Here is a 25551-nt window from a genome sequence, read left to right as displayed (position 1 = left end):
AGCACAAAATGAGAAGATTTGGATGGAAAGTTGAATGCTATTTTGGCTCTCCCACGACCTTGCTGGCCATACGTTCTATGAAGATTCTTCATCAGAACTGTAATTTGGTTACCACTACAACAGTTTCAGGCTTCCCAGCAGCAGCTTGCTGGAGCTGCTGAGGTCAAACACGAATTTCTTGGTTTTTTGAGCTATATGAATGATCATTAAACAAGATTGCTAAAGAAGCAAACTGTCAAAGTCATTTCATTTATTTCTCAATATCACATCTGTACAATTTTCATACATACAGCAGGAAATGCACATTGGTTACACAATGGCATTTGGCTGCATTTCCAAGTATAATACAGTAAGTGCAACTCCACTTAAAATGTACATTTATACAACTTAAACAAATTAAGGATTGCTACACCACTATCTGTGACAGTATAAAGCTTCATTTATGTTATGTCTCATTACTAAACCACTTCCTGGTTAAATACAAAACATATTCAATCATTTAAAAACGGCCTTTGTGGTACCTGGCCAGCATATAAAATATTTGTTGTTTAAAATTTAACCATTAACTTTTTGTTTTAAAAAATAATCCTCTAAGCCTATTTAAACATTTGCTATTGAACTGTTATACTGACACTTTGTAGCAGGAACCAAATTTTACCCTCCTTTTGTTTGTTCTTGCTTATCACCAAAAGTTACATTTGCAATGTATTGCAGCTTTATTCAGATACAGCCAGGTAGTTAAAGTATTTATCAATTTTGCTCAAAAGGTAAATAACATTTTTCATTAAAGAAAACAAAATTACATTTCAGAGATATTTGTCAAAATTTTAATGGGTAGAGTGCTACCAGCACTAAAAAAAAAAAAAAAAAAAAAAATATAAAAGAAATAAAGAAATAAAGAAAATTATTAATTTATCTTTTAAGAAACACCCGAATATTCTTATAATTTTACTTTTGGACTACATTGGTCCACAGACCACATGTTTGTTACAGCTTACCAAATGAAACCCAAAATTTCTTATTGCCGTCCCTGTAACAGGAATGGTTCAGTTTTAAACCTCCTTTAAAAATATACATTTTACAATCTTTCACCTCAACAAAGGTGACACTGACAATAAATACACTGGTTTGGTGGGTTTTACCCTTCACTATGAAAAGTCCACAAACTACCTGTTGTATGCCCTTTCTTTTTTAGATTTCTCCAATGCTTTGTCCATAGTTTTCTCGTTTTCTCCTCTACATTTGGGGCAATACCATTTGCCCTTTGGTTTATGGTTGAGTCCCACACAAGAGAAGTGAAACCATTCAATGGGGCACTCATCATTATCACATCCTATCATTTCTCCATAGGAGACTTGGTTGCACAAGCAGTATGTTGGCTCATTAGGGTCAATAGGAAGGTCAGGGGGAGAAGCTTCCCGCTCTGCTTTAGCCTTGGATCGTTTCTTCTTCTTGGATGTTTTTGCTTTCTTCTCCTTTGGTGTTCCTGAGGTGATGTCATCATGATCATGATTATTTGAGGCATTTTCTCGATTCTCATTATTCCGTTGCCTCCTCGATCTCTTGTTGTTGGGCTTTTCAGCCTGTGCGATTGCCTCATTCTTCGACTTATCCTGGCTGGCTTTCCCGCTGTTTCCAGTGGTGTCATTAGTCTCTTGACAGGTCTCAAACAGTTCCACGTGGCTGTCCACTTGCCTTGTTCTGTTCTCAACGAGCTCCACCATCTGACTGACGATTTGGATCTTCTCATCCCCCAGTTCCTGACTTCGAATCAAGGCTCTCTGTATGCAGTGCAACATTCTTCTCTTCTGCACAGCATCTGTCTCCCGTTTAAATTTTTCATAGTAATCATCCAGGTCCTTCAGAATCTCTGCAAAGAAGAAATAAAAACTATAAATATTTTTGACAGGGAGAATGGCAAAACAAAACCTCCCATTTTTTTCTTCCGTACAGCAACAACTTCTTGTAACGTGCGGCACCGAACAAAGACAGATGCCCTGAAGCTTGTATCTGACAAGCAGCTCATGACTCCACTGGACTACTTTTGTTCTAGGCGGTCCCACAGGAATGGAATACAAATGCTGATTTAGAAGAAAAAAGTGACTAAATACATTTTTATGTATGTTGGTAATACTTTCCTTTAAACTTTTCAGTAATTAGAAAGAACTGACTAAACCAATACACATACCATCAAAAGTTCCAAGTTAACTGCAAAATTAGAGGGGAAATGAATGGACATTTTCTGTATAACAACATTAACATTTTCAGTGAATGACAGAGTGGGACAGAAAGAAAGCACAAACCAGTGTAGAAGCACATTGCTGGGTTATTTGACAGGAGATGCAGAAGCACCGAATACATGGTCTGGACCCAAAGCTATTTCATCCAATACTGTTGAGCTATTTCTGCTGCAAATATGAAGCCATTTAAATCCCTGGATTGCAGAATTAGGATTACAATATCCAGGATGTTTAGATTATTTCCCACCTATACTTTCTGTAAAATAGATGTAGCTATTCTTTAAAACACAAAAATATTATCTTCATTAAATATTTCCTGCAGAGCAGGAGGTAGAGTTGAAAGATAACATTAAAGATGATAGGCAACAATGGGGAGCAGCTAGAGCTTCTGCTTTAAAATATGTTACATCCTGAATTGCACCTCAAGGATTGTTCTGTTTATAAAAAACAATGCACAAAGTATCTAAAGTTTCAAGAATGGCTCTAGAAACCTATTTTTAAGAAGATGTTTTTGAGTTTCATTATGATATACAAATCAACTACAGCATATGGAACACTCAGCACTCCGTATTAAGTCCTCAAAACCACACTGAATGTTTTTCCTGCATCTCCTTTCTTCTCTGAATTTTCCCTTTGTCACAGGTTACAACAGTCTGTCTTAGAGAAGCAAAATATATTAAATATATATATAAAATCTGACCTCAATTAATCTAACAGAAACCAGGATCTCTCATACATGCCAATGGCATTACCAAAACTTAAAAAAAAAATTATCTGTTATTTATTTATTCATGGGAGAATATGACACACATGCAAACCAAGAGTCACCCTGTGGTTTAGGTTTTGGCTTTCCTCGGCAGAGTTTTTAAACATACATGATATCCAGTGAAGATATGGAAATATTATGCAAGCTTTACTTCAGATTTTAGAGCTGCAGCTTGTGCTTCACACATTGGTTAAGCACGACCTGTCAGCTGTTCTGCAATATAACCTATCTGACCAAATCAGTATTCCGTATGTTATTAACCATTTTAAGGAACTGGTGGTGGTTTTTTTTAGCCTACAAAAAAAAAAAAAAAAAAAAAAAAAAAAAAGCCCGAAACAAAACAATAAAAAACTACCAAAAAGAAATCCAAACCCAAGATGCCACCAAAAGATCCTTCAAACATACAGCAGATTCTAGCAGATTCATTCAGGAAGGCTGAAAAAGCAGAGTTACTGATTTTCAGTGGCTGAATTGCAGAAGTTTTATGCGTTAAGCTTTGGCACTTGACTGATGTCATCAGTTTAACCCATCTGAATCTGTCTCAACAATACAAAACAATTACCGACTGAAGTTCGGCGTTGGCAAAACTTCGGTTCTAGCACTGCACGCTGCCATTCCCGCCCGGCAGCAGCTCCCGGCGCTGCCGTGCGGGAGGAGCCCTGGCTGCAGGCTGGGATCCTGCAGAGCGCCGCCCAGCGCGGCCCGGCACGGCCGTGTTTGGTATGTGAGACACGGAGCGGGAGCTGCCGCAAAGCCGAGGGTGCTCAGCACCGGCGCCGGGAGCGCGCTGCTCGCTCGGGGCTGGCTGGAGCTGCCCGCTTCGGCAGCCTCAGCTCACGGCAATTCCAGGAAACCGCGCTCCCGCGCCGTGCTGCAACAGCGGGAGCGGAAAGCTGCGCTCAGAGCCAGCGGCAGCGACCGCACGCTCCTGGCATCACAAACGCCTCAACCGGAGGGAAGCCATGCCGCCAGAGCTTGACTCTCAGCGCAGCTCCGCAGCCTCACGGGGGCTGAGACACCGCGGAACGACGGCGAGCGGGACACGGGCGAGGGCCCGGCCTCCTCCCCGCCCCTCTGCGGCGCCCGGGGCCGCCCCGGAGGTGACGGAGCCGCCATTGTTCTCGGGCAGGAAACCGGGACGTCCCCGCGGAACGCGCGGCGGTCCCGGGGCCGCGGGGGGGGGCGGGGCGGCCCCGCCCCCGTCGTCCCGAGCGGGGCCGAGCGGCCCCTCCCGGGGTAACAAACGAGTGATTGACACGGAGCAGCGGCCAATCACGGCGGGCGGGAGCTCGCTCGCACCCGCCCCCTCCGGCCAGTCACGAGCGAGGTGCGGCTGGAGCAGCGGCGCCCCCCCCACCCCGGGACACGTCAGTCACTCTCCGGACGGCCAAGGCTGCCCCGCCCCCTGCTGCGAATCCGGCCAATCAGAGCGCGCCGGCCGGGGCCGGCCGAGATATTCAAATTAACCCCACGGAAAAGTTGCTTCTCGAAACGTCACGACGGGGCGGGGCCGCGAGACGGGTCGGCCTGGCCCCGGAGCCAATCCGCGCGGGGAGGCGGGGCACGGCCAGCCCGTGGGGACGCCCCCGCCCTATCAGCGCCCCCGACGGGCGTGGCGAACCGCGATATGCTAACGAGGTCCGTCTATAAAAACAGCACGGACGCCCCTTCCCAGCACAGCGCGGAGGTGCCCGCTGGTCGTGGTTTTGTGGGGCGCGATTCCCGCCCTGTCCTTTTCTTCCCTTCCCACCCCCGACAAGCTCCCGCGGGCTCCTGAAGAAGTTTCCTCCGGACCATTCCCCCGGGAGCTGACGGGCTCCTATGGTGAGCTGCCCGAGGAGCGGCTGAGGCAACGGCAGGCAGGGCTCGCAGCCCACCGCCCCTAAGGCCACATGCACGGGGGCGCGGGCAGGGAGAGGGGGTCCCCCCTCCCGGCACCCCGGCTGTCACCGCTACCTGCGGCAGAGAATAAAGCGCCCCCCCCTCCCCCTCCCTTCCCGAGCGGACGCTAGCGACCAAGTGACAAAGCTGCCCCGAGTCCCGCAAACCGGCCTCCCCTTCCTTCCCTCCGCCCGTGGGGACAGGGACGGCGTGCCCCGGGCGCGGGGAGGGAGGGGGGCGCTTCAGCCCAGCCGTAAACGCGACCGTGTGTGTCGTCCCCCCCCACTCACACCGCACACGCCGGTCCTGCCCCCTCGGCCCCCCCGCCCAACGGAGCGGGGCTGTTTCACCGGGTGAAACGAAACCCACCGAGGAGGGAGCGAAGAAAGCACACCCTGCCCCCCACTCTCGCCTAACCCCCCTCTCCTCCCTCCCTCCCTCCTTCAGTAGCTGCCTCTCTCCCCTACTACAGCCATAATGAATACTGTACATTCCTAAATGTTGTGCTGTAATCTCTTCTCCCTCTATCCACCCAGCACTTTCTTCCGTACCCCCAAAACCTTCCACCTCAGCCCCACGGCCAGGGACGGCCCCCCTTTGTGCACCGCACACCCCACTTCCCTGCCCCCGCCTTCTTGGCCAGCAATTTACACAGAAAAGCAGAGTCCTTGCTTAATAAGAAAAGCCGGAGACCTTTTGTTCCGCCCCATGACAAGAGCTAACGCTGCAGATCAGTCCCTCTCTCTCCTCGGATCTTTCCTCCCGGCTTTCTTCCTCCTTTTACCTCCCAAAAATAAAGCTACCATCCCTGTGGGGTGCAGAGGGGCAAACGGAGCCGAGGCTCAGCTCTAAAGAAAAGAAAGGGAAAGACACCCTTCCCCCCTGAGCCCCAAACCACACACACGGACACACACATATATAGAAAACACTTACCTTGATATTTGGCGTCAATTTCCCTCATCAAGGAGACATTTCTCTGCAGATCGAAGGGCATAGACTCGATGGAGTCCAGATAATCCTCCACATAGTTCACTAGGTGAAGCTGGTCTCCGTTTGCAGGACTCAACATTTTCATCCGGCAAAGAAACAAAAATCCTTCCCCACACGTCTCTGTGTGAGAGCAAGTGCTGCTCCCTTCAAAGACGGTAACCCCGATGAAGGTCTCACTCCCTGCCCACCTCTCTCGGTAGCTCCCCCCAAAAAAAACGAGGGAAGCTACATCTGACTCGTCTTGTGTGAAAAAGAGGGAGAGAGAGACACACACACACACCCTCCGCTAGTCCCCTACAGCCAGCAGCAGCTGATTGAATGGCTGTCGTTGTGGGTAATTCACGAAGGAGGTGGTAAGAACAATCAGAGGGATTTGTGTGTGTGTGTGTGTGTGTGAAGGGGAGGGGGGGAGGAGGAGGAGGAGAAAGGAGGGGGGCTTAAACCAGCTCCTCCGAAACAATCTGGAAACAAAATGTGCTCTGCAAAGTGTCTGTCAGAGGCAGCGGCAGCCCCTCTGCCTGCGCCAGCGCCGCTCTGCTCCGCTTCTCCTCCGCTCCCCCCTTCCCCGCTCTCCTCCTCACCGCCGCCGCCGCCGCCGCTCCCCGGCGATATCAACGCAGCCTCCTCTCTCCCATACGCCGCGCTAGATCCAACGTGGAAAACCCAAATACCAGTTTCAAACACTTGGGAAACATTCGGCCCCGCCAGCCAGGGCGCATGCGCTCTCTCCCAGCGCTGTGTACACACACACAGACACACACTCTCTCTCTCTCACACACTCACCGCACACACTCAATCCCTTCCCCCGCCCGGAACCTCCGCATATCCATCGTCCCGCCTCCCTTACTCACGTTTGGGGAGGGAGGGAAGGCGACGGGGATGCGGGCCGAGCCAGGGGGCGGGCGGCGCAGGGCCGGCGTGGGCGTGGGATGAAGGAAGCCCCGGGGAAGGCGGAGGCTCCGGTGAAGTTGTGCGGAGGCTGCGAGGCGAGCGGCCCGCGGGGAGGCTGGGGGGATCGCGGGGGCAAGTGAATGCTTTTGCGGTAGGGTACCGGGACTTTGGAGGAGTCTCGCCTCCTGCCACCTCGCCCCGGGATGGAGCGGCTCCGAAGCCTTTCTTAGGAGAGGGGAACACCGAGAACCATGCGACGCCACCCCGCGCTGCAGGCAGGGCTGTGCCCGGCGCGGCGCCGGACGCCGAGGGGAAACGGGGAACGTTCCGTCCCTCCCTCCTCAGCGGGCACCCGCATCCATCACCCCGCGGCGCCTGACAGCCGCCCCAGCCAATCAGCGCGCCCCTCGCGTCCCGCCCCGCGGCTCCCTCGGCCAATCCCCGCTGTGACACCGCTGCCCGGGATACCGCGCGCCGCGGCAGAGGGGGCGGTAACGCCCGACGGGAGGGGGCGGGCCTGCGCACGCGCGATTCCTCTGGCGACGGGGAGAAAATGGAGCCGTTAGGGACGCAGCGCGACTACGTTCCCCAGCGGTCCCCGGGCGGTTGCGCATGCGCGAGGCAGGGCTGGCTGGAAGGCGGGAGGGGAGGAAAAGGGAAGGACGGAGGGTGGCCGGCCGGGCGAGGTTGCTGCGGCTCCTTTATCCCGCGCAGTGGCGAGGGAAGGGTCACCGGGAAACGCCGCCGGGGGCCGCGTTGTAGAGGAGGCCGGCGGCGGAACGCCCCCGCCCCGCATGGTTGCCGGCGGAAAGGGCTCACTACCGGCGAGGAGGAGCAGAAGGGGCGCCCGGGTACAGCCCTGTGCTGCCCGCGTTCTCCCCGCGTTCTCCCCGCCACAGTGACCGGGCAGTCGTGCCGATGAACCCCGCTGTCGGTCAACGTTGCCTTTGTGTCCTGGAGTCGCTGCCATGTCCCGGTGCCTGCAGGCACCCGGCTCTGCCAGGATCGAGGAGCGGGGAGGGCGGGGCTGGAAAGACCTACCCCAGCTCTGCTGAAGCAAAACAACGTGCGCTTTCTGCCTCTTGTATTTTTTTTTAGGAGACGTCACTGGCAATCCCCTAATTTAGGGGAGACTGAGTCATCACTTCTGAGCGCCCAGACTCGCTGGTGCAGTCGCTGCTCAGTGAGGCCCTGACGCTGTGCTCGCTGCAGGAGCGGCGGCCTGGCTGGGCACCTCAGCGTCTCAGCCCCTGTTAAATGGTTCTGCTGCTGCCATCAGCTTGGTGTGTGAACGCCCAGAACTGGGGTTTTCAGGGAAGAACAGGCAGTTGTTTAGCAATACTTCCAGTATCCTCCCTCCCACCCTCCAGTGGGAGACATGCACCCATAGCTTTTGAGGAGTGGAGACAACACCACAGACCAAACTTTTTGAACTGATACCGACCTGCTGTTTTGGGCAGATGTCAGAGGGCACTTCCTTGTTTTCTGCAGATCCCTGTAAGTTCTCCCGCTATTTTCTTCGTCTCATTTTCTATTTCCAGGAGTTGCTGTAAAAAAAAATGAGTTGCTGAAGTAAACCTCACATACACAAGATCTCAGGTTTTTAACTTAGAAGCACCATGGCATCTAGGCAGTGCTCCAAGCCAGTGTTTCTAGACCTGTGTGCTTTGGTTTACTGTGGCATGGAGAGGGAGTTGTCTAATGGCTGCACTGGCCTGGGAATAGGTATTCCTATTCCAATTCTAGATTGTTGACACCTATCTGGTAGTTAAAGCCCTCTTGCCTTCAAGAAGGTGAGCCACTGTCAGCAATTAAAGGTAGTTAACAGTCCCCTGGGTAGTGTAAGAATCCAAGCCAATAATTATGACTCAGTAGAGGCAAGACATCTGAAAAGAATACAGATGAGTCCGAAAGAGTCATTCTTGCAAAAAAGGTAATCATTATTCTAGACACACACAAGTAATTACATATATGAACAAGAAATTATTTTGTAAAAGTACTTGCTAATTTACTAAACAGGAACTTTTGTCCCCCCTCTTAGTAAAAGAAAAATTAGGAAGGGAAATGCTAAAGTGTAATAGTAGCCTGCTAAGTTGCAGCAATACTATCTTTCAACAAAAGTATTGATAGTTCAGATGTGCTGAGTTTAGAGAACTTGTTATCATTTGGTTCTTAAAAGTGCTGTCTACTAGATCCTCCTCTGTTAGCTTCTCATATGTTACTAGAAGAGTGACAGAGAAAACCATCATGGGACTTTGCACAAGTCCTTGGGACAGGAAGGGACTGAGCTCCCTTGAAAATGCATTTGGTATCCTCTATGAAGGTCTTCTTTTGCAGCTCTTAAAGATGATGCTCAGTGCTTTGTATAGTGCTGTAATGAAATACATACCTGTACCCAGAAATATCAATTCTCTGCACCCCCCTCTAAGTTCAGCAGCAGGTCAGCCATTGTTTTAGGAAGCTGGGTTGGAGGGGAGGGAAGGATAAAATCAGGTGTATGAGTACAACTCTAGAGTGGAAAGTTTTAGAAGGTACGGAGCTGATGCCCACTGCCCATCTCTGCTTTTTCTCCTTCTCCTCTGCTTTCTTCTTATTTTGGCCTCTTGCCTCTGACCTACAGTAGGTGAGAGATGGGAGATTTTGAATAGAGTTTCAGATGTTTTTTTCATATTAGGGGCCCATTTCTAACCCTGGAGAAAAAATCAAAAGTAGAAGTGAATGTCATGTGTCAAAGAAGGAAGAGACTCTAGGGCTTCATTTTCTTCCTATTTCCTGTATTTGACTAGAGGATAAAAGTATGTATCTCTTCTCCTTTGGCTCCCAAGCCCCATTGCTCTGTTTATAAGAAATATTTCCTATTTAGAACCCCGAATATCTGAGATTTTCAGAAGTTTCTTGAAGCTGTTGCCTTACTACAGATCTAAACTCACATCAATTGGAATCATGGGAACTTACAACCGGATCAACAACTTGAACAATAATTGTGTCATATATATACTATGTGTGTATATACAAAATATACTTCATATAATAGAAGTGTTTTAGTAATTATAGTTGTTCCACTCATTATGGTTATCCCAGCTAATCAGCACAAAGTTCAAAATACTTAATATGAGGAACATAAAATCCCAAACCTCCAAACGTTCCACAAATGCACATACTGTGTAGCTGATATGAGGAATTCTGGCTGCATGCTTTCTCCTTCTCTGCCTTAGCTGAATATTGCTATATGAAATACTTTGTAATCATTACAGCTGTGTCTCTGTTAATTAGAAAAGATAGTGTCTTCTGATCATTTGTCATTATACTTTATAGTACAGACGAATCAGATGGGTTTATTCCTCCTAATGAATTGCTGTTTCTGCACCATTTAATAGCTTAATCCCTCTTCTATAGTTACATATGCTTGGAGGGTTTTTCCTTGCTTGTTTGTCTTTTTATTCTTTATGAGACTAAATTCATGCTTACGTGGATGATGGTAATAGAATTTTACAAGTCTGTTCGTTTTGCTTGTGGTTTAAGTTTTGAAATAAAAGTGCAAACAATTAACATGCAAGATGAGCAGGGCTGAGGTTTGCAAGTACGAAGACCATCAGAGTCATGGCTCACCCTCTCATGCAATATGCATTGTCTGTACCCTGGATAGTATATACTGTTTACAGATATTTAGGCCAGAAATACCTGTTCATGTCACCAAATAATGTTGGATGAATAGGTTCTAAAATCTGGAAAACAAACCTAGTTGTGTTTGTCATTTTGCTGCTTCCCAGTAAGGGCTCAAGAACTTCATGAACTTTCCAAATGCCTACCTAACATTGGCCTGCCATTCTAAACTTCTCCCCTTTTCTATCAGGTATTTCACATCTCTTCTGCTTGCCCCAGGGCAGTTGCACTCACTGCCTCTTCTCACACCTGTTTCCTGGCTACTGCCTTCTTTTACTTGCACCTGCTGCACTGGTGCACTCCCAAAGCATAGTGAGCTTAAACAGTATTACACTGACATTAAAGGTGAGCACAAAATTTTGACTGGAACAAGTAAATGTGCATTGCAGTAGAAGTCCGAGGCAAATACATCTGAGTTGTCCCAATGTCAATGGAATGAACACAGATCAAGGGCAACATATTCCGTGGGCTTCACATTTCCTTTAGTGAATTCAAGAGATATACCTCAGCAGTTGGAAACCACTGACTGAATTCATACCAACCCTCAGACTTGTTTCTGTCAGCTGTGGTGCAGGACCTAAACACTCCCGATGAAGAACAAGCAGTGTATGTCAGAGCAGTTGGTGGGTAGGTTTTCTGAACAGTAGTAGGTTGTGCTAAAAGCTAATAGACTTCTGGTAAGAGCAAGAAAGTTTAATTGGTTATATATGCCCACCACCACCACGTTTTCTCTTGCAGTGTTACTCCCTGTCCCCAGAATGACTCTTTTCAAATAGGTTTCTCAAGATGATTTCTCTCTTATAAAACATACTCTTCACCTTGCAAATATTTTGTGGAATGGCCACTCAACATTTACAATATTTCTGAGCCAAGCATTTGTAGTAAGATTGAGGCAATTTTCAGTCTCCTTTTAAAAATCAAACAAGATTCTGAAACAAACCAATAAGCACCTAGACTTTGTAAAAATAAAAAGACTATAAAAGTTAAGTCAAAATGTGTCTGTAATTACAGATTACTACAGAGCACCAACAGAAGTTCAGTCCACTGCAGTGAATTTAGCTCATCTTTGCTTCTGGTTTGTAATTGTTCAGCTTCCTTGCAGGTTTCTGAACTAGAACTTGATGAGAAGGGCCATAGATACTGGAAACATGCTCTTGCTTAACACAGCAAATGCAACCTTTTTCCTCTGTCAACAATTCTAAATTGGTGTGGATGAATTTTTTAGAAGAAAAAATACAGCACCTTTAGTAATGAGGGAAAACTAAAAAATTACAAAGCATGTGTCTCCTAATGCTACATGGAAATGGAAAACTGTTTTTTTAGCTTTATTCATGTATAATACAAAACATGCTCTGGGATCTTACCTCTGGGGCCAAATGTTATGGGTATTCCTGGGACTGGAAGCTGGAAAATATAGAAGCCAGGTGAGCCAAAATCCCCAGAGATCCTCCCTGCTCACCACAGAAATGTTTCCAGCACTGCTGGTGGACAGCACACACAGCTGTGCTTCTAACAGACTTCCTTCTTGATCAAGGATGGAGGAGAAACGTACATATTGCCTTCTTACACACACAGATAAAGGAACAGAAAACATAGAGATCTCTTCTAAGGTGTTCAGGAGTCACCCCTTTACCTCTGAGTTTCAGTTTTTGATTTAAAGGAAGTTTTAGCCTTGATGACTCCTAAGAAAAACATGAGAACATGACCTGACAATATTAAATCCATGTGTGTCCTCTTGAAACAACAGTTTACCTGAAGCTCAGACATGCTGCAGTGGGATTGTGACTAAGAGCTGTACTGCTCTGCAGATCACATTTCCTCCTGCCTATTCAGCAAGTACTGAAGTAACAGGAGTACAGCAGGCCCAGGCCTGGCACTGATCATGTGTACCTTGGCTCCAACTACTCACAACCTCCAAAGGCATCTTCTACTCCAGGTGGAAGCAAAGGTCTCCTGATGGCATAAAATATTTTTCTGCTATTCTGTCTTTCTGGTAGATGACTGTTGTGTCCTTGCACATGTCCCAGAGCAGGAGTAAGGGTACATAGGTGGCATAAAGTGGAGGTTTGCTTACAGCCACAGACAAATTGATTCTGAGAATGCTGGTATTTTTAACGTGAATGTTTTGGTTTTTATCCACCAGGATTAGTTTTGCTTTTATTTGAAATTAGGTTCTTTTTGTACTTCTGTGTTTGAGGAACGCTTTCCACAATTCCACTGGATGTATTCTATGGCATTAAATCTCAAGCATGAATGATGTAAGCTATTTATTTCAGGCATTTAATAATTGTGGCTTTTCCCACCATCAGAAAATAACATTTTACAGCAGGACACAGAGGTTTTGGAACTAAATGCTAAAAGCCAGTCTGGCTAGCACAGACACTAAGCCTTCTGAAACCAATGGGAAAGGAAAGGCTCTTGCATTCTTCTGATCTGTTGGCAGTTTCATCCATGATAGCTAAACCTGGAATTAAGCCTAAAAAACATCCATTGTTACTTAGTATTGATTTGAACTCCGTAAAAGTACTTGGAACCATACAGAACAAAGAAGACAACAGAGTTAATGACAACCCTTAACTAGATGTGTGTTGAACAGCAAGACATCAAAACCAGCTCATTATGGAAGCTGAAATAATTGGCTTGTGAAGCTTCCTGAGAAACATACAAAGCAAACATTTACAAAGGTTATTGTGAATCCTGAATTTCATCCTAGGTAGTCTTAAATTAACAAGCCCATAAAATAGGTTTGTTATTTGATCAAAAAGTTCAGATTGTTAAATGACAAATTCTATGGAAAGTACCTATTAAAAGGAAAAGGAAACATTTGCCACTGGTAGGGCTTTATATCTGATATGATCTAAAATTGAGTAAGGTGTAGACACATCAAGTATTATGTAAAAGCAATAATTTTAAGTGATCTTATTACTTATGAGAAAAATCTATTAAAGTCATTCCTGGCAGATAGAAGAGGAAACAATACAAACACTTCTGTGAGGCAGCTCACCACAGGCAACCTGCAACACCCAGTCCAGAAAAGCTGTGAACATTCAGTATTACCTTCCTCCCAAAAGCCAGCAAGGTGCCCTAGCAGGTAACACAGTGGTCTGAGAGACCTGAAAAGGCTCTGTCCTGAACAGCCTGTTTAGAGGATTGTGTGGAAGACAGTCAGGAGCAGGACAGACAATGTGCTGCTGGCACTGGCAATTCACTCACTCCCCTTGTACAAGAGCAAGGGTGGCCACAACTGGAGTTCACAGGCCTTGAGTTCAACACATGCCAAGAGGGTGCTTCCTAAAGATGGCACTAGACCTGCAGTACTCCTTGGCAAAGCCTGGGATTGATGTGGGTTCACAGAGAATGGGGAAATTAATGGTACAGCAATCTATGAGGATGGGTACAAAAACTTGGGGGGGGGGGGGGGTGAGGCAAAAAAAAAAAATCACAAGATATTCAGCTGAAGATGCCATCTGGTTGGAAGCTGGAAAAATATCTGGGGAAATATTCACAGAATCATAGAAAGGCTTGGGTTGCAAGGGACCTTAAGGATGATCCAGTTTCAACCCCTCTGTCATAAGCAGAGACACCTTTCACTTAGACCAGGTTGCTCAGAGCCCCATCCAACCTGGCCTTGAACTCTTCCAGGGATCAGGCATCCACAGCTTCTCTGAGCAACCTGTTCCAAAACCTCCCTACCCTATGAGTAAAGAATTTCTTCCTAAGATCTACCTAAATCTGAGTTCAAAACCGTTCCCCCCTTGTCCTATCACTATCTGTACATGTAAAAAGTCGTTCTCTCCCTTTTTTTGTAAGTCCTCTTTAGGTACTGGAAAGTGTTGTAAGGTCTCCCTGGAGCCTTCTCCAGGTTAAACAACCGCAACTCTCTCAGCCTGTCTTCATAGGATACCTGTTCCATCCCTCTGATCATCTTTGTGATAATAAGCTTGTAGAATTCTCACTTGTTTCCTTGGTACCTGCTCATAGTCACTTTTGGAAACATGGTACTTGTTTAAAAATACTTTTGGTACCCTTATGTCTGTTCCATTACACTGTTATTCATTCTAGTTGAGTAGCTTATAGTTTCCCAAGTGGTTCAAAATACTGCAGCCAGTTAAGCTCCATTTCCTCGATATGCTCTGAAAGAAAGAAAAGAAAAAAAAAAAATCCCCAATGAGGAAGCAGACCTTGATAGTCAGCTGGGCTAAAGGCCAGGGTACCTCACCAAGTACACGGCAGCACTTGCTGTCATTTTTGAAAATGTCTAGGTCAGGTAACACTTTATACAAGTATGTGGGAGTCAGAGGGGTGCATTAAGTGTTTTCTGAGACTCTGGTTTATTAAGTCCAGTTTGGGAATGTCATACCATGTTTTATTTTCAGGAGCTAACATGCTGCCAGCCGTTCTCTGACCTGAAAGGCAATGCAAAAATAGATTCACTCCCTAAAGTGACCGAATTGACTTGACACAGTGGAGACCATTATGCTGAATCAGTCACACATTTCCTACAAACATGTCCCTTAGAAACCTCGCTAAGAAGAAGCCGCGCTGGGGTTATACCGAAGCACAAGGCTAGGTAGGCGCCGCGCCACCGGCACCCGGCCGGCCCAAGCCCCGCACCGCAGGCTCAGCACAGCACCGCACAGCACAGCACCGTACAGCACCGCAGAACGCGCCGGGAGCGGCCGGGGCGGAGCGGCCGCGGCGCGGGCCCGGCGGGAGGCGGGAGCGCCCGGCCCGGCCCCGCCCGCAGGCCCGGCCCCGCCCGCAGGCCCGGCCCCTTCCTGCGCCCCGGCCGCGGCGGCCCCGCTCTCCTGTGGGTCGCGCACAGGCGGCGCGGCTGTCGCGGCGGGTTGTGCCCGCTCCCGCCCGCGGCCGCGAAACGTGCCGGCCATGCTGCGCGGGGCGGCGGCGGCGGCCCGGCGGGGCGGGCTCGGTCTCGGTCGCGGTCCCGGTCCCAGTGCCGGCCGGGGGCAGGCGGGGGCACGGCGGTGCTCGGGCGCGGCGCGGCGGCGGCAGTGGGCGCCTCCGGCGGGGCACGACAGCGGGATCGTGGCTTACAACAGCCGGAGCCAGAGCAAGGAGCCGCTCGTGCTGGCCACGGAAGGAGTGGCGACCTGGTAGCGCCTTGCGGCGCGGCGGGCGGGCGTGGGGGTGGCGGGGGTGACAGGAGCGCTTTGTGTCCGGAAACAGCTCCTGTGTCCAGTTCTGGGCTCCAGTACACGAAAGACATGGAGCTACTGGAAGAGGTCTAGAGAAGGGTCACAAAGGTGACTAGGGGATCGGAGCATCTCTCTTGGGAGGAGAGACTGTAGGAGCTGGGCCCGTTTAGTCTAGAAGAGAGAAGACTGAGAGGGGATCTCATTAATACATATAAGTATCTCGAAGGTGGGTGTCAGGAGGATGGTGCTAGGCCCCTTTTGGCATTGCCTAGTGGTAGGAGTGGCCATAAACTAAAACACAAGAAGTTTGACCTCAACATGGGAAAGAACTTCTTTATGTTGAGGGTGGCAGAGTATTGGGACAGGCTGTCCGGGTGGCTCATGGAGAGTCCCTCTCTGCAGAAATTCAAAACCTTACCTGCACACATTCCTTTGGCACCTGCTGTAGGTGACCCTGGTTTGACAGGGGTTTGGACTGGATGATCTTCCAACCCTAACAATTCTGTGATTCTGTCTGCCTCCCCTCTCTGCAGGTACAGCTGTGGGCCGACGGTGTATGACCACGCACACCTTGGGCACGCCTGGTGAGTCGTGGATTGCAGCGTGGGCCATCCAGGCAGATACACAGTGCTGGACACCCCCACACCAGTGGTGCTGGGGGATCCAGGCAGATACATGCAGCTGCAGTGTGTGTCCTGGTGACAGAGCTGTGACTGGTGACACAAGGCCCAGCCCTTCACCTCCTGTGCTGTGCAAAGAGCAAAAGTCTGTTATGTACTTTTATCTCTTGGGCTGGGGTAGTCCGTAAAGGGGCTGTTGGTTCTGCTGCCTGGCAGAGGCAGAGACGGTGTGTGTCTGTGTCATGGGGAGAAGGATTAGGAATGTGTGCAGTTTGTTTGGGTAGGGTGAGTTGTTACAAATCATATCAGCATAATGTGACCTCTCATATGGAGGAGTTGTGATCCTGGAGCAGAGCCTTTCAGCTCTGTGAAAAGATAGTTTCACCTCGGGTTTAGCTGGGACACTGTGTTGGCACCAAGGAAAAGCCATGCAGGGTTGGATAATAGAAAGGTACTTTCAAGGTTCATAGATGAACACATCACATCTTAAATCTCAGAAAGTCCAGGTAGCTTAAAGGCCTTTTTGCAGAGTGACACTGCAGTGGCTTACTATGTTTAAAAACAAAAAATTAATCCAGATCATCATAGATTTTTCTCTGTAGTTCATTAGGACTGTTAGAACAATAAGTTGGCTTCATTAAAGTACTTTGAAAAAGTACTTTAAATACACCAGAAGAGGTTGCTGGCACTTGTTTCAAAACAACACACCTGCTGAGTAGGCTTGCAGGGTGTGTGCTATTCCTGTGAAACTGAGGGGGGTTGCAGCAGCTCAAGCTGCTCTTAAGGTTCTGTCTCTGTGTTCTTAAAGAGCAAGTTGTGTAGGGCTCTTTGGAAGAGCAGGGGTTTATCAGATAATTGCCATCTGTATGAAGATCAGATATTGTGCATTTCAGTAACTGAATAATTCCTGTTCAATGTAAGGGATTTCACAGCTTCTCATCCTGTCTCAGCTTCATTCAGAAACTTGTGTTGAATCTTGCTCATGTTGAACTGAGCCATCACAGTAACTGCACAACTGCTACTTTGTTCTGTAAAAAGGAAGAATTAAAATACCAGTTATGTGAAAGTACTGTTGTCAGTGCTAATGTTAATGCTACTGTACTGTTGTGTATATGTTGTGGTGTCTTTTTCCTCCTTGCTTTTGTAAAGTCTCAGCAGAAAACTGACCTAGCTTTTTACTGGTGACCTAAAAATCAAGAACATGATATCTTGGACTTGTTGTTTGTACTTAGTATTTTCAGGGGAACATTTTTGTTTGAAAGTCATAGTAATTTGTGTATTTAAATCTACAGCTCTTTGTGATACAGGGTCCATTACAGTTTACCTTGAAATAATTATGATTTAAAATCATCATTTGAAAGTAACTGTGTAAAATAGATGGTTATAAATTTCTTGTCTTTATCCCTCAGTTGAGATTCTCTAGTGCGGTAGGGCCTGTCTTCCCTGACATGGTGTAATAGGGAAGGGAATTGTAGAGATAATTCTATCCTAAGGGGTATGGTTGATCTAGACCACAATGTTTTATAGAGGTGGAGAATTTCACCCTTTGGTCTTGCAGTTCTTTGTGGGTTTTAAATGTCTGTTTTTTTCAGTGGTTCTCTTGCCCTCAGACTTTCTTGATTACAAGAGGGAGTAGAAAGGCCTTGCTTACACTTGCCTGTTTTTTTACCCATCTTTTCTTACCCATGTCTAAACTAGCAATTTCAAGCTTTCCCACTGTGGAGGTTTGCTGTACATCTGTGTCACCCGGGTCTGACCTCTTCACATGCTAATTTAAGAAAGAATGGTTAGCGCTGAATATTGTATCATGCAGATACACCAGGTATAATTCTCTCTTTTAGCAGCTCTTTAAGCACCTTCACGTGTTGTTCCTGTTGCCTGACAAGGTGTCTGCACTGAAGACCTTTTGCTGTCTTTCCTCATCAGTTAAACCCTCTGGCATGGGAGGAGTTGGCTGTTCCTTTCCAGTATCTCTGGTCTTACACATGTCAGTGTTGACATCCTGTTGCTCAGCTGATTTATTCAGGATGGTGGAGCGCTCCTGGTTCTATCTATTTATTTATTTTAAAAATTGTATCTTTTTTTCCCCAGTACCTAGGTCCAACCATAGAACAGCTGAAATGTATGCTGCTGTTGGGGGCCAGGAGAGGCACTGGGAAATAGCATAAAGTCAAATGGAGTGGTGGCTGTTGCTACTCTGCTACTCCTGTTAAATACTATCATTTTGTTGTACTCCTGCCACATGTTCTCTTCTCACTAGAATTCCTTTTTTTCCCCTCTGTCTTACATTTGACTCGTGTCAAACACAACAAATGGAGCAGGTAATAAAGCAGAAATGAGTAATGGAAATGAATTTGAGATCCTTGAGGAGAATTTGGAAATAATGGCATTATTTTTCTCCTGTCCTCTTTCCATTCCACAAGGAGTTCTTGTTCCTCTAAAAAATTTAACATTCTCTAGTATGTTGTGCTTCCAATCTTAAAAACAGATGCTCTGTCTGCCTCCATATGACATTCAACACCCATTCTGTATAGAGGAAAAAGTAAGACAGGCAAATATTACAATTTTTTTTACCCAGTTCTGGGTCTGACTTGATTGTACTGGTTTGACCTGCAGCCTGGTTGGCCTCCAGGTTCCTGGCTGAATGCTTTGAAGTAAGAGTAAAACTAACCATGAGAGATTTCTCTTGCACGTGCTCTGCCACCCCCTGATCTTGACTGTCTGTTTTGGCTGGGTTTTTTTGTCAGTCCTGAAGTGGTAAAGTCCCTGTGGTATCAGGAAATCTGCTCTTGTTCTTGCAGAGTTTCTTCCATTAATTCAGTTGGAAGATGAGAGGAGAGGGAACAGTGTGAAATTTGTGCCTGCTCTGGGAACAGTGACTGCAGGGCTGTTAAATCTAATATCAAGCTTTTGATGCTGGCGTTGTTCCTCTGAACAGGATCCAAAGGCCAATTTAATATTCTTATGGAATCGTGTCACCACATTAGATCAACCTTACTCCCAGTGAGCTGCTATTCATTAAAAACTATCTCCCTGGCAGCAAGGCTTTCAGAAAGTCTTTTTTCAGCATGGGCATGGCACAAACAACAGCTAAAAGTATTTTTCTTCATCAAGATATTATGCATCCATAAATCAGTACCTTAGTGCTACCTGGCACCTGCAGTGAAGGGTGGAATTCCATTTCTGTAGTTGCTTACACTTCTTTGTTCTGATGGCCATGGGAGTTGCAGTTTGTTTGATGCTGTGGGTGAAATAGGAACCTGTAGGTCTGTGAACCTCCTTGCTGGCCCTGGGGAAAACAGAGCCCAGAAAGCCTGAGGATTCTCATCATCTTGCAGGACAGACACAGAGTTTTTAGTCACCTTCTAGTATGCCACCTAGTAATTTGGTTTAACTCAGTCAAAGTGTGTTTTGAGAATTACAAATGGAGAGTCTGTGAGCAGAAGGAGCTGCAACAGCCCTATACAGCTTGTATATCATCAATCTATCAGCATTAAATACTGTGCTTTGTGGCAAAAGCCCTGAATAATTTTCAGAATAACTTTTATTCTCAAGTGTAAATAAAACAGAATAAGCTATAGAGCATCTACTCTTTGCTATCAGAAAAGATCTGTGGTCGTGTATGAATGAAATACCTTATTGGTGGCTGGTATGTGTTGTTACTCAACCCTAAGAAAAATTAATTTGAATCCTACTTTATTTCTCCCTGTTCTTCTGCTGCATGATTTTTGGAAACCTGTTAGGGTGTACTAAGCCCAAGGGATGTATTTCAAGAATATCTGATCTCTGTGTCTTATTTTGTCCTGTTGGCTTTGAAAGAGTCTCCTGGCTCCTGTAGCTTGTGATATCCTTTGAATAAAGAGATGCAACAAAAGAAAACACTCAGAAAATCTGATGTAATGTGTCACTAATGCCAGAAGAGGGTAGGCCAGTTCAAGGGAAATTTGCTTGACTTTTGTGCAGGTAGCAACTGGTTTTGGAAAAACACCTTATGCACTGAAGATGTTTTCATTGCAAGTGTTGGGATTAATTAGATTGTCCCGGTGGTTATTTTTGTTTAACTTTATTCTTACTACTGCATGTTCAAAAGCTTGTGTTTCTTTCTTTTCCAGCTCCTATGTTAGATTTGATATAATTCGAAGGATAATGACAAGGTTTTTTGGAATTGAAGTTATCATGGTGATGGGGATCACAGACATAGATGACAAGATAATAAAAAGAGCCAATGAGGTAGGTGTTTGCTGCAGTCTTTGACTAACCTTTTGGTATTTTCTAAGCAGCTTATATAGGAAAATTAACCTGGGTTTGGGGTTCTTTTGTTGAGTTATGTTTGTTTTAATTAGTAGATAATAAATGTTGAGATTTCTGGTCCCCTAGTGTGGCTGTAATAGGTCTGGGAGTGAGGAGGGCTGAGTGTCCAGAGCTGTGTGGGGGTGAATGGGTACAGCTGTGTGATGGGGGAGGCAGAGAGGGAGCTACCTTACAGCACCCACAGCTGGGATTCTCCTGCCCTCTCCCCCTGCATGAGAGTCTAGCAGGGAGCAAAAGCCCTGTGTGAATCCTCAGCACAGTGAAATTATCCCAAAACTTAGCAGCCAGAAGGGTTCTGAGTGAGTTCTGGAGAAGTGTTGTGTGCAGTGATCATGAAGGGCAGCACATAGAGCACTGCCACGTGGGGCGGAGGGCAGTTCTGGAAGGTGCTGAGCACCATCTAGCTGCAGTGTCAGCACCTTGGAAAGCTTCACCAGGCCTGGCTGAGGCTGTCACCCACAGGAAAGTTAACATTGTGTCTAGGGGTAAGTCTTGATAAGACTGAGGTTGTAAGTGGTTCTCAGTTGAATTTTAATCAGACCTTTTTTTTCAAGATGAGCTTGGTGAATAATTTCTGCAATTTTTTTTAATGGTTTTAAAACCACTTTTTGAGCACTGAAGCACTAAGAGTGTATTCTGTGTTTTTATTCTGCATTTTAAGTCTTTTTGTTTATTTTGATTGTAGAATCTATAACTCATGTCTTTGGGATCATAAGTGAATGTGTTGGATTGAATTGCAGTTGCAAGCTTTAAGATAGTTTCTTGGAGCCAGAGAATTTGACAGCTGTTCCTTTTACTTATCTTTAAGTAAACAGTTACTTTCTCAGTTAAATACAGGCCCCTGCAATAGAATGAATACTAGCACACCACTCATGTAGAAATATGTCTGTTCCCTTAGTCCATTTACTTGCTGTTTTCTAAGGCAATAAACAATTCCAAAACAAACAACCCTCCTCCAAAATTCAGGCATTTTAAATCCATGTTTGCATTTTAAAATTTTTCCTTATTGTGAGAACATCTTAGACCTTTTGTGTTTGAGGAGGGGGGAAATGACATGTTCTTGAAAGATGTGTTGCTTTACTGCATTCTTTGGTTCTATGAAGTCATCTTTTCTTGGCTTTTTTTTTTTTTTTTTCTTTTTTTTGGTGACTTTTTGAAATGTTTGGTCAATCCTTTTGTTTGGATGGCCAAGGCCTTTACCTCAGTAGCCTACTTTTGTTGTTGGAACCTGTGCATCTGAAACATTACAGTGGTAGAATCGACATGCCTAAGCTTGTTCTTCATCCCCTGGTGGGGTTCATCTGGGGAAAACCTGAAAGCTGGTGCTAGTTTAAGATGAATGTGCTGCAAAGTGGTCCTTTGAGAGAGAGATGAATCTCTTTGCGTGTTGAACATCCGTCTGGATGGGAGGAAATTCTCTATCTTCTTTCTGTAGGCACCTTTGTTTCTTTCTTGATCAAAGAAGTAGCTGAGCTGTCTAGGGAGATGAATCCAGTCACTGGTCTGTAGGCAGAAGCATGTCTTTGTTTTTTGGTGCTGAGCACTGTCTTCATTTCATTGCTTCATGAACATCTGGACTGTCTTCACCAGAACCCCTGCTTTGGCCAGGACTTTGTACAAACAGTGGTACCCACCTATTCTCTCAAAATCAGAACCCACAAAGATGCTCCAGTAATGAACTGGAAGTGATGAAATGGGATTTATGTTATTAATGATTCAGTTACCTGCAAGATGGAGAGACTGACATTATGTTGTCTTCTCCCCAGTAGTTTATTCTCAGATAAGATGTAAAAGCATGCATTTGAAACACTTAGATACCATGCTGTTGCTTGCTAGGGCAGCTGTCATGCATCTTTCAATCCCTGGCCTCTTCTGAATATTTGAGAACACGTACCTTACCATGTGCAAGTTCCTTTCCTTTTGGGTTGCATTTTCTCATCCCCTCTGCAAGAGGAACCTGTTTGTGTCCCATGAATGAGAAATGTAGAGAAGGTGCTTCAGAAACGCCAGACTTGGCAAAGCGTGGAACTGGCTTTCAATATTGAGATCTATGAGTACCCATGATCTGCTGAAATAGCTTATTTTTCTTAATCATTGAAAATTAATATCTTGTCTCATTCTGCAAGTCTCTGATCTGTCTTTCTGGCACGTAGGTGGTATTGGTGTTTCCTGTCAGTAAGTTGAATGGTTTTTATGTCCTGTGTATGGTAGTATATTTTGTCACTAGAAATGAATGACTCTCTCAAGAGGAAAATAATAGAGAGGGAAGGAGTTTATTATTTTAGTCTTTGGTTGCTTTCTCTTAAAAGAGCTATATCAATATTTTGGAAATTGAGACACATAAATGAAATACTACTTCTAAGTTATTTATAACTTACATCTCCTCCCTGTCAATGTTAGATTAATAAGCCTTTCTGACTCTTTACCTTGAGGGCTCTCTAAGTCTTCCAATTAGCTATTAGCTGTCTGAGAAAAGATTGCCATATTTTATGTCATTACTCTGACTTATGATTTGCTAATCTGCTTCTCTTTTTTTTAGATTAATATATCGCCAGTAGCTCTTGCTCGTATTTATGAAGAAGACTTTAAACAAGATATGGCTGCCTTAAAGGTACAAATACTCAAGATTCTAAATTTAAGAGTATTTCTAAGCAATTATTTTGGTAAAGAATCTGGTTTCGAGGGTTTGATCTGTAAAAATAAATTTGTTGCTTGGAAACTGAGTGCTGATTTACTTTTTCATTCTTCTGGAATGATAACTGCACACCTTTTGAGTAAAGAAATGTGGGGAGAAGCAATCCTGAGCTTTGGAATGAATAAATGAAACTTCGGAACAGTATTTTCCCATATTCAGTAGATCCTTGATTCACAGATATTGCATATTTACAATAATGCAGAAATAGCCTGATTGAAAGCACAGGGAACACAAAATCTTCTTTCACTGATTTCAGGTGACTTTGCTTCTTGTCTCTCTCTGTCAGAAGCAGAGAGTGAGTCACTGGGAAAATCAGGGTTTTTCTTTGCCACCCCTCAAATATTTTTCTGTTTGTGTATTAAATACTGCTTATGAATTTTTTTATGGTACTTGCAACTTTTTTTTAAAAGATAAAATTTAGCTTTTTAGTTTGTTTCTTAGAGTGAAGGAACTCATTGGCAGTGTGTTAATGCGATATTACTCTTTCTTTAAGGTCCTTCCTCCTACAGTATATATGAGGGTGACTGACAATATTCCTCAAATAATTTCCTTTATAGAAACAATAATTTCCAGTGGACAAGCTTATGCAACCTCACAAGGTAAGACTGAGCAAGGTAACTCCTTGTTCAGCACATATATAGGAAGTCACTGCTCTTAGTAATCTTGTTTTGGAATCAGATGAGATACCTTGCGCCAGGCTTCCCTTCTGTTGCTTAATGGGGTTGTGAGTGACTTGTTTGTGATGACATGAATGGGCAGAACAGCTATTACTCAATTTCTAAGTTAAATGTAGCTCATTATTTAATATAATTGTTTACTGTAATAAACTGCTGTCTAAACTCCTTGGGGAAATCTTGGCCTGGTTTCTTAAAGAAAGCTGCGGGAAACCTCTGAAGAGGAGCTGTGTATCTCCTTTGTGCTGAAAAAGATGTGTCTGCAAAGCAAAACGTGTGGATTTCTTTTTTAGCAGAGCTGGTGATTGTAGAAGGATTCAAGTGCATTGTAACTGGACTAGGTGTAGCTTGAGCTGCAGTAGGGGAGGGGATTGCTGATTGTGCATGGGTAAGGAAGAACCTGGGAGATCTCCAGAATTCAGAGTTATGCTATGGGCAGAATGAGCATGTGCACAGAGGTTACTGAAAAGCTGGATAACATGGAAACATCTGCTACTACTTTTGCAGTATTTCTGAATTTCTAAATCAGAATTTCAAATGGGAGTGGAAGAGCACTTTGTTTTGCTTTTGGGGAAATGTTACCAAGTTCTCATCAATGTGCCCCATCTTTGCTATGCAACTAAACGTTTCTTTTGTATTAGGCAATGTTTATTTTGATGTTAAATCCTGGGGAAGAAGATATGGAGTATTAACTGCTATTAACCCTGATACCCAAGATGAAGCAGGTAAGTTCGTGGCACGAGCTTTTTTGCATTAATGCATTGTTTGAATGCATTTTGCATCTATGTGCAAACTTTCATTCGAAAGTCTGAAACAGTTTTCTAACCCATTGGGTATAGCTAACTTCTGGTTAATTAGGATTACAGTGCTTTCGTAGTTATTTTTTGAGGCACTCACTGTTGCCAGTGCAGGAGGAAACTTGGTTTTTCTTACTTTTGTCTTTCCTTCTATACCTTTGTTCTGGTACCTTAGAACAATTAGGATTCTTAAGCCATTTTAATTAAATACTTGGCAGTGGTACATAGAAACTTCACAGTGAGGTGGTGTTCTTGCTGTTGCAGTAGGCAGCAGTGAGGTACTCAAGGGAAAACACAAGGAAACCTCACCTACCATGTTCTTCTTGGGGCAGTTGCACTGCTCTGAAGTTAACTGGATGAATTGCTTCCTTTATTACTTGTCACTGGGCTAAGCAGCCTCTTCGTGTGAGGGTGAGTATCATGAAGAGAATCTCTTCATAGGCTGTGCTAAAGCGGGCCTATACCCTGGGCTGTGGGGATTTTGCTCCAGTTCCTGCTTTGCAGAATTGCTGAACCTCTCTGTAGTAAGGATCTGATCGGGTCTCTCTGTGTCAGAGAATTTTATTCAGGTCTCCTGCATTCTTTTGCAAACTAAAGTTCAGTATTTCATAATTAAAAAAAAAAATCAGTTTGTAATTACTGAAAATGCCTTGGAGGCTGATGCTCAGGTGCAGCCAGAACTTCTCACAGCTCTGCTCTGGAGTTGTTTCAGCATTACAGCTTACCAAGGGCATGCGTCTTGTCAACAGTTATTTAGAGGTAATTACTGACTGCAGAGAGCCAGCAGCCTCCTGGGCTGCACAGGGAAGAGCATTGCCAGCAGCTCAGTGGAGGTGATCCTTCTCTGCTCAGCACTGGTGAGACATG

General features: G+C 45.5%; 2 protein-coding genes across 9 annotated transcripts in view; one reads left to right on the top strand and one right to left on the bottom strand.

The window, feature by feature from the left end:
- Nucleotides 1-235: 235 nt before the first annotated feature.
- On the bottom strand, nucleotides 236-7152 carry ING1 (inhibitor of growth family member 1). 2 transcript variants are annotated; one of them, XM_053971289.1, is made up of 3 exons: nucleotides 6729-7152; nucleotides 5821-6520; nucleotides 236-1870 (listed from the first exon to the last, which is right to left on the bottom strand). In XM_053971289.1, exons 2-3 carry the CDS (start codon nucleotides 5960-5962, stop codon nucleotides 1167-1169), a joined length of 846 nt encoding a protein of 281 aa, XP_053827264.1. In that variant the 5' UTR covers nucleotides 5963-6520; nucleotides 6729-7152; the 3' UTR covers nucleotides 236-1166. The 2 variants fall into 2 exon arrangements, with proteins under 2 accessions (XP_053827264.1, XP_053827266.1); XM_053971291.1 differs by lacking the exons at nucleotides 5821-6520; nucleotides 6729-7152 and adding an exon at nucleotides 3569-3737.
- Nucleotides 7153-7286: 134 nt separating this feature from the next.
- The window catches only part of CARS2 (cysteinyl-tRNA synthetase 2, mitochondrial), a 43720-nt gene continuing 25455 nt past the window's right edge, over nucleotides 7287-25551 (top strand). For 5 of the 7 annotated variants that reach the window (XM_053969988.1, XM_053969984.1, XM_053969987.1 and 2 more), the window contains exons 1-6: nucleotides 15312-15545; nucleotides 16121-16171; nucleotides 20320-20437; nucleotides 23058-23129; nucleotides 23707-23812; nucleotides 24529-24612. In XM_053969988.1, coding sequence (XP_053825963.1) covers nucleotides 15319-15545; nucleotides 16121-16171; nucleotides 20320-20437; nucleotides 23058-23129; nucleotides 23707-23812; nucleotides 24529-24612 — 658 coding nt within the window. In that variant the 5' untranslated portion in view covers nucleotides 15312-15318. Of the gene's footprint in view, nucleotides 8266-13492; nucleotides 13774-14807; nucleotides 14890-15311; nucleotides 15546-16119; nucleotides 16172-20319; nucleotides 20438-23057; nucleotides 23130-23706; nucleotides 23813-24528; nucleotides 24613-25551 lie in introns of those variants that run through there. The other 2 variants (XM_053969991.1, XM_053969990.1) reach the window with 2 other exon arrangements.

Source organism: Vidua macroura, chromosome 2 (genome assembly GCF_024509145.1).
Source record: "Vidua macroura isolate BioBank_ID:100142 chromosome 2, ASM2450914v1, whole genome shotgun sequence".
Classification (NCBI taxonomy): Eukaryota; Metazoa; Chordata; class Aves; order Passeriformes; family Viduidae; genus Vidua; species Vidua macroura.
The sequence above is the reverse complement of the archived record's forward strand: the minus strand, read 5'-3'. Positions and strand labels throughout refer to the sequence as shown.